At 44.1% G+C, this 8,973-nt stretch overlaps 1 protein-coding gene across 1 annotated transcript; it reads right to left on the reverse strand.

Moving 5' to 3' along the window:
* Window positions 1-6,109: 6,109 nt before the first annotated feature.
* LOC119977608 (protein FAM181B) lies at window positions 6,110-8,687 on the reverse strand. The gene has a single exon (XM_038818732.1). It carries the CDS (start codon window positions 8,314-8,316, stop codon window positions 7,243-7,245), a length of 1,074 nt encoding a protein of 357 aa, XP_038674660.1. The 5' UTR covers window positions 8,317-8,687; the 3' UTR covers window positions 6,110-7,242.
* Between the last annotated feature and the right edge of the window lie 286 nt (window positions 8,688-8,973).

Genomic DNA, 8,973 nt, shown 5'->3' on the forward strand with positions numbered 1-8,973 from the left:
GCACATCCTAGATGAAACACATCATTGCTTGCCCTGCTCACACTGGTCCCAGATCCCCCGAGAGAGTGCACTGTGTTGCTTTGACTCAACCACTAATTGCAGAGTAGATGCTGACAGAAAACAAGTGGATGTTGAGTATTGTCATATATTGTTGACGGCAAACTCTGGGCCAGGGTCACTATAAATGCAAGTAGTTGTTGTAATGGTGATCTGCTTAATGTAGCGATATTAATGTAGCAGTATGCAGCAGACTGAGATAAGTGGGGAATGACCCCTGTAACAACCTGGCATGTGGCAGGACGTAGCACAAGTGGATGGCACTGTGGCTTCACAGTGCCAGGGTCCCAGGTTCGATTCCCAGCTGGGTCACTGTCTGTGCAGAGTCTGCACGTTCTCCCCATGTCTGCGTGGGTTTCCTCCGGGTGCTCCGGTTTCCTCCCACAGTCCAAAGAAGTGGCGGTTAGGTGGATTGACCATGATAAATTGCCCTTAGTGTCCAAAAATGGTTAGATGGGGTTATTGGATTAGGGGATAGGGTGGAAGTGAGGGCTTAAATGGGTCGGTGCAGACTCGATGGGCCGAGTGGCCTCCTTCTGCACTGTATGTCCTATGTTCTATGTGGCAAAGACATAAATTATTGTGGTGAATTTGAGAGCCATTGGCTATCTGGTCCAGCAGACAGCAGAGATCTGGAGCAGCCCACTTGACAAAGTACAACCACCGGATACCGTTCTCTTCAGAGATCTAGAAAAGAGATAAATCCTATAGATTCCATGGGGCGAGTCTGGTCTCCCGCACCCCATGCAGATCCTGCTGTTGCTGGTTTTTGAGGCTGATGCTGTTCCTCTTCCTCCATCAGATTCAATGTGGTTTAATGACCCCAATGATATGCAGTGAGAGTTTAATTTTTTAAAATATATTCTTTCATGGGATGTGGGCACCTCTGACAAGGCAGCCATTTGTTGTCTGTAATAATATGTATATAGTCAGGTTAATGAAGGTTAATAATTACATCTCTGTGTAAATCAAACATGAGAGGGCATTACCACTTCTCTGTATTTAAGTCAGACTCAGGGAATTCTAGGAATAGCAGAAGGCGAAAGCATGGTGAAAGCATAAGAAGATTAAAGTAGATAGAGTTAGCACGAGGTTAGATCATAGTGTAGTTAGTGACTAGAGAGATTACTGAGTATTGTAAGACAGATTCAATATCACTTAATTATTATCTGTAGCTCAGTAGAGTGTACGAACTTCATTTAATTAGTAACGTAATAATAAATTAGTTTTGTTTCAATCTTTTGATTGGTATATTCTTTGTCAACACTACATCGGGTCATTCTGGAAGAAAGGACAAAGAATATAGCATTGTACAATCATGGTCATACAACGTTGTCCACCCCAAATTGCACTTGAACTGAGAGAGATACTAGGCCATTTCCGTAAGTAAGAGCCACCCACACTGCTGTGGGTCTGGAGTTACGTGTAGGCCAGGCCAGGTGAGGATTGCAGATTTCTTTCCCTAAATGACAACAGTGAACTGGCTGGGTTTTTCCAACAGATTCATGGTCACCATCACTGGGATGTTAACTTTTGATTCCAGATCTTATTAATTGGATTAAAATTCCGCCAGCTGCCTTGGTGGGAGTTGAACCCCATATTTGTACCTCAGAATATTAGCCTGACCCTCTGGATTACTGGTACGACACTAACACCCCGCCACCATCTCCCTCTGCCAATTAGAGTAAATAAGGCAAAGCTGGAAACTCATCTGGCATCACAACAGCACAATGGAACATAATCTCAAATACCCAACTGCCTGTAGCTGAGTGACCTTTTAGGTAGTGACTCTATTGGTACGAAGAATCTGAGATCCAGGTTTTATGAGCAGGTTGAAAATTAGACAGAAGTTCGGCAATTCTGTGTTGAAATTGCATCAGGGGCCTAATTATATGCTATTATAAAACAGTCATCTGCTTCTGAGTTCAGCCACCTAAATAAGGTGTACAGTTAAACCAATGGCAACGTTCCCAACCTTCCCAATACTTGCCAGGCAGAGTGGGCTAAGATCATTTAGCCTATGACATAGATGAGCAATGCCCTGCTTTCCCGATTTAGAAACACAGATTGGCATCAACACATTGCCATCAAAGGTGACCGGCCGGTCACTGAACCTACCAAAGTTTCTGGGATCAGCCAACTGTCAAAGTTTGTGATGAGATCCCAGTTTTACCACTTGTGCTTGAGAACTGGCTGTTGCATCAGGGGATGGCTGCCTGCTTCAAATTGATGCAGGCAAAGCATCTCAAATATTATAAATAAAACATTTGCTACTTCTCGTAAAGTGGAACATCTTAAAAATGCAGAACTATCCACCTAGTACGCACCCCCACCTCCCATCCTCCTGAGACCACTTGAGGTTTTTATGATGCTGTGTCACTTCTACTAGCACTGGATGTCTGCTGTCTAGTGGTATTCCTAATGCCCATATTAAACAAGGTATTAAGATTGCTAGCATACAACAGGAAAAGGGTGACTAAAATCATAGAATCTACAGTGCAGAAGGAGACCATTTGGCCCATCGAGTCTGCACCGATCCATTGAAAGAGCAGCCTACTTAAGCCCACGCCTCCACCCTATCCTTGCACACCAGTAACCCCATCTAACCTTTTCGGACACTAAGGGTTAATTTAGCTTGGTCACTCCATCTAACCTACACATCTTTGGTCTCTGGGAGGAAACCGGCGCACCCGAAATAAACCCACGCAAACATGGGGATAATGTGCGAACTCCACACAGTCACCCGATGCCAGAATTGAACCTGGGTCCCTGGAGCTGTGATGCAGCAGTGCTAACCACTGTGCCACCGTGCTGCCCAATTGGAAGATGATAAGAAACAAGAGTAGGAAAAGATCATTTGCCACCTCAAGCTTGCTGCACCATACAATTAGATCATGGTTGATCTGACTGTGGCCTTGACTCCATTTTCCTGCCTATCCCCCATAACCCTTGACTTCCTTGTAGATCAAATCTGTCTAACTCAGCCTTGAATGTTTTCAATGGCCCTGCCACCACTGCTCTCTGAGGAAGAGAGTTCTAAAAACTAACAGCCCTCTGAGAGAAGAAATGCATCCCCATTTCTACCTTAAAGGGAGACTGCTTGTCTTTAAACTGTGCCCGCTCATTCTAGATTCCCCACAAGAGGAAACATTCTGCGAGCATTCACCCTGCCAAGTCTCTTCAATGTTTTTCCGCCCGAAAGATTATCCCCCCATTCTGAACTCCAAAGTGCATTGGCCTAACCTGCTCAACCTTTCCTCATGAGACAATCATTTCATCCCAGGAATCAGCTGAATTCACCTTCTTATTATATCCCGAAGTAAGATGTCCAAAACAGTACTGCAGAGGTGGTCACATGAAGGCCCACACACACTCAAGGAAGACTCATGGATTTATGTAAAGTGGAACTTTACTTTTAAATCTAAAGGAAGATTGGACACTACTGGAAGATAGCCAGCATTTCTGGTCAGAGTATTAAAATGCAAACAACCTTTCAGGACATTTAGCTGTGAATAATTGTAAATATCTAAGGATAAAAATTGAGCCATCTTACATGTGGACCATATCCTCCCTTAAATTTCCTCCTCGATGATTTCCGTCCAAGTGGCCAAATTATCTAAAAATGGATGACTCAGTAGCAAGGCAGCAATAAATTTCTAAAAGCTATTTCTGCCCTGCTCCAGCACATGCCAGATAAAAGTTGGAAGGAAGGGTGGCCATTTAAATGCCATACTGGGATGGGGAAGCAGAGCAGGAGCTGATACAAATATACTTACTGCAATAAGAAAGAACAGAGAAAGAATGTACTTTTGGATGGTAGGCGAGAATTTTGATGAAAAAAATGTTGATGGTAACAAACAAAATGAAGGATCATTAATAAGTTATGGCAGTTTCTCCAAAGATTGACATCCAAATATATTTCTCTGTTCTGCATCGATTGTGTTGCTCTATTGAAGGTAAAGATGGATCGATAGATTAAGTTGCTCGTGTCTATATCAGAGTAATGACTTTGTGTGGAATTTGGGATTCATCTGGTCATGATTTGACCCAAACACCAAACTCCAGAGTAAGAGCTGTGCTTTTGCTTTAGCAAGAGACTATTACGAATTGGACAAATTAAACTCCATTACTTCCCTAGTTAGCATGTCATTTCAGGCTTGGTCCCTCTACTCCTTTTTCATCACTGTTGTCTGTCTGTTGTTAACCTTTGTTTGACATTGGTGGAAAGTTTTCATAATTTGGGTCTCATTATGGCTTAACTTCAATTCAAGAGCTTTGTTCCAAAATAATATTGGCTGAGTTTCACTTATTGGGATGAGGTTCTATTAGGTAGAATTTCCAATGTGTTTTTAAATTTTAAGTACATTTCATGAAATGTATTGGTGTTTGAATACAAACACAGAAACTCAAAGCTAGCTTTACAATAATGATGTTCAAGTATTTTTTTGAAAAACTCCAAACTGGGATGAACTTAAAAATATAATAACAAGTGTAGTAATAGGTTTATTTTGGCTTGGCATGATAGAATAGTTCCCTCCTACCGAGTATGGGTTTTTCAGCACCTCTTTACACGCTTTAATTATATCTGCATTTTGTTGGAATTTAATACCGCTCTTTTAATATATGCCACCTTACCTTTGAACATCTTTGGTATTTTCAGCATAAATCCTTTTCAGAATATTGTAATATTAAATGGAATTTTAAATGATGACATTTGGCAGCATTTCAAAATTTATACTAGCATGGAAATAACTGCACAAGGGGAGTGTCCTGACTTTGCAGCACATTCCAGAGGGGAATGGGAGATGTTTTGTGGCACGTCCCACTCAATAACTGGGGATTTGTTCAGAATGTGTCAGCAATTTGATGCACCTTCAATTCTTATATAATGATGGAGGCAAATGTAGATTCCTTATGCAAATCCCCAACACCTGTACATAAACCCTCTCAGGGATATAAACCGCAAGTGAAGTTCATTGACCAAAACTGTTCTTTGGTAAGTACAAAAGGAAACTATTTATGGGTTTTAAACATGCAAGGATAGGTCAATGTTTAGGGTGATGCCAATCATCTGCTGATACATTTTAGATTTGAGAAAATAGTTGATAGGGTTTTTTTAAGTGGCAAATGGGAAAATTAGTTAAAGAACGGACCATTCTGAAGATATGTATTTTTTTAAATGTCGCTGGATTACTATACAATCTTTCAACTAGTATTTACCAAAAGGACAAGACATTCAGAAAACCAAATTCATAATATTTCCCATTTTAACAAAAAAAATGAACCATTGATATAATGTCAAACATGGATTGAACCTTCCTATTGCACTTTCTCAGTCTAACTCCTGTTCACCTGGTGTAGGAGCTGTGCTCTGAAAGCTAGTGATTCAAAACAAACCTGTTGGGACTTTAACCTGGTGTTATAAGACTTTTCAATGAACAAAAAGGATTAACTTTTTATGATTCCTAAAATGACCTTTGCACAATTGACATTTGGCTTAAAAGGGGAGGATTTTATGAACATATATTTAGTCGTGTATGTATGTTATGGACATACTATGGCGATATTTCAGTTAATAAAATTTATTTTAAATTACGTTTTGTTTTACGTAAAGAATGTTTCCCTTGGTGGACAATTACGACTTTTGAGGAAAAACTGCGATATAAACGAGCCTTTACATCTTAGCAAAGCCTCTGAACAGTGATTTCTGTGATTTAGATAAGTCTTTGTGTGACAACTTACAGGATTGTTTTCCAAATCATACACTATTTAGTTAGTCTTACTCCACCAAATGGAAATAAAACACATGTCTTAAAGGAAAATTTCAGAAAGGCTGATTATGGTCAATCAGATTGGTGAGTTTTACTTGACCTGAGGTATCTCTCCAACAAGTACAATGCCCTTCGCTTTACAGTTGGTTGGCCTGGGGAACACAGGGAGTTGACCATTTCACCCAGTAGGCTTGCTGCTTCCTCAAGTCTCCTCTGACTCGCCCCCGCCCCCCCCCCCCCCTTCGGGGTAAAGAAAACAAACTTCAAAACAGACCAGATGGTTTCCGAAAATAAAGACCAGCTTTATTTTGTCTGTTGACCTTTCACTCGAGACGCAGCTGGAATTAGTACCTTTCCCGATATAACACACAGACCAGGGGGTTCTAAACAGACAGGACACTCAAACCAATTCACAGCAGGTACTAGGAGAAGATGAATATCCTGGTGAACAATTCTTGACAGAGTTGTTTGTCTCTTTGGGAACTGAACAAAGATAACATCAGCAAACTAATATTGTTGTCAGCAGGGTGCCAGGAATTTAAATTTATAAAATGGAGACCGAGACGTAGATCACCAAACACATATTTACGGTTAACGCGGATGTTTGGCATGAACACAGTCTGCCTTTCATAACTATAAATAACAAAATCTAGAAATGTTTATTTGTTCCAAAACCAAATGCTATTATGGTTCAATGTTAACCGTGTCGTATATTCTTAGTACCATTTACCCTATTTCAGCAGGCTGTATTTAGCTCCCCAACATTTTGGCATGTGTGTTCAAATCAAATTTATATAGTTTTAAACAGATTTCGACTACAATATACCTTATTATCATGTGTGTGTCCTGGCAGTGCGGGACTGGTCGTCCGTTGTCACGTACAGAACTGTTCGCTGAATCAACACAAGAGTTACTCGGTCAAATCTTCCCATCCACAAAGTGCAATTGCATCTAACCACCGTTAGACAGGCAGCGCCAATCTTCAAACAAAAGTCTTTCCCTTAACTTTTATGTAACGTTGGAAGTTGAAGTGACCGGTTTTGCACCTCAGCACGAATTTCACACCACATTACAGTGCCCCTGGTTATATTTTACACAGGATTTCTTAGACTAAACAAATACACAATAATAACAGCGTTTGACCAAAACATATTAGCAAGCAGGACACTCGCTGTCACATGGTGCTTTCAATGGAAAACATTGAGAAGTGTGATTCTCTCTCATGATCCAATTCAACCCACCCGTTCCTCATTCTAAAGGTTTGCCTCGAGTGAATGCACATTACCGACTCGTGTTGACAAGTACAAAGTTTACCGAGCTCTCTATCTGAACAGTTCACCTGTAAAGACTGGGCAAATACAACTCAGCCGGGTTCAGAAGTCTTTGTGTAGTAAGTACTGACTCGAAAAGGCAATTAAAGACTCGGGAAGTTTTGTCTGCTGCAGTTATATCCTGGGTTATATTCGTAAGGGAGCTGAGGGAGTGAACATTCCGGGAAAAACTGCGGGAAGTTTGCTAAACTGAGCGGAGGCTCCTCCGGAGGCGATGAGCTTGGGGGCTGGCTGCTGCTGGGGTATAAGGGGGGGTGAAGGGGCACTGTCCTGGCCGCTTCGGGCCCCGCCACGTTGCAGCCGGCTGCTGGGCTCTTCTTGGGGGGATTACACGGCAGCCAGGGGTCCGGGAAGTGGGGGAAGCTCCCGGAGAGGGCAGTCAGGCCGCGGTACGAGTCGTAGACGGGTCCGAGCTCGCAGTTTGCCTCCTGCTGGATGCGCAGGGCCGAGCCCAGGAAGGGCTCCTGGGCCGAGATCATGTTGCTGTAATCGGGCCCGAGCAGTTCGAAAAACTCGGCGGCCTCGGGGTTGCCCCTCTCCAGGTCCTTGAGGGACATCCCGGAGGTGGAGGTGATCTTCACGTTGGCCGGCTCGGTGAAGAAGGACGGCGGCAAGTTGCGGTTCCTCAGGGGGATTTTCTTGCTGCCGGCCGAAGCCGTCAGGGCTCGGTCCCCGGCTGCAGAGCGGCGGAGGTCCCGCACCGAGTCAAAGAGCGCGGCCAGGGACTTGCTCTGCAGGTTGGACTGCGAGCCCTCCTTCTTGGGCGGCGGCTTGCACTGGAAATGGCCGGCGGGGGTGGCGCTGCTGGAGGCTGGGGGAGAGAGCTGCCTCTTACTGCCCGCCTCCTGCCCAGACGCCGGGTTACTGCTGCTCCCACAGATCATCCCCGTGCACCTCTTGATCTGTTTCTGCAGGTACTTTCTGTGGTTCACCTTCCTCTTGGATTTGACCGGCTTGTCCAAAGCCAGTTTGATGTTGCTGGAGGCTGAGTCGATGAAGTTGAGGAGGGCGCTGGTCGTTTCCTTCACCTCCCCGGAGCTCTCCCTCTCTCCCAGCACAGCCCCGCTGTAAGCACTTTCCATCTCGTACTCCATCGAGGAGCCGGGGAAACAGAAATGGATGAAGTGAGGGTTCATGATGGCAGCCTGCACAGCCATCTCCCGTACCCTCGGGTGTCAGCAGAGGCCAGTCCCAGGGGCTGACCAACTTTTAGCCGCGCATCACCAACTCGAGTGAGCCGTCCCAGCGGCTTCAGGCTGGCCCGAGGGGCACCCAGCGCCGAGGCAAAACCCTGGCTCAAAGCAGCGAGCTCTCCACCCTCAGCGCAGCCCGGCATTCAGGTCCTTAAAGATTGTTCCAAATAAGCTGGGCAATACATCATCGCATCGTTTCACCCGCCCCCCAATCCCTGTGAACAGCGTTTTAGTGAATGTGCTTCGCTATAGGCTCTGGCTGAAGAGAATATCCGTTTCCCGTCACTCGAATCAGTGAGTCAAAAGCGACCCAGATCCTATTATAGAGCTGTGAATTCATTAAATCGGACAGCTTAAGGAGGTTGGACACGGTTTGGAGAAGCACTTCATTACTGCGGCATAAAGTTCAACAGGACCAAATCCCAGCCTCGGCAGCGGGGAAAATAAAGCAGTTCAAGTCGAAATATGTTGGATTTATTAGTACAACTTTAATTCCGGATGTTCCTATTCGAAGTTACCATTTGAATACAGTTAGGGGGACTGGCAATCCAAGAAGATTCCAGTATTACTGTTGCTGAAATCGCCCTCTCCCCACCACTCCACCATTTATTGATAGGAATT

This window comes from Scyliorhinus canicula, chromosome 14 (assembly GCF_902713615.1).
Source record: "Scyliorhinus canicula chromosome 14, sScyCan1.1, whole genome shotgun sequence".
Classification (NCBI taxonomy): Eukaryota; Metazoa; Chordata; class Chondrichthyes; order Carcharhiniformes; family Scyliorhinidae; genus Scyliorhinus; species Scyliorhinus canicula.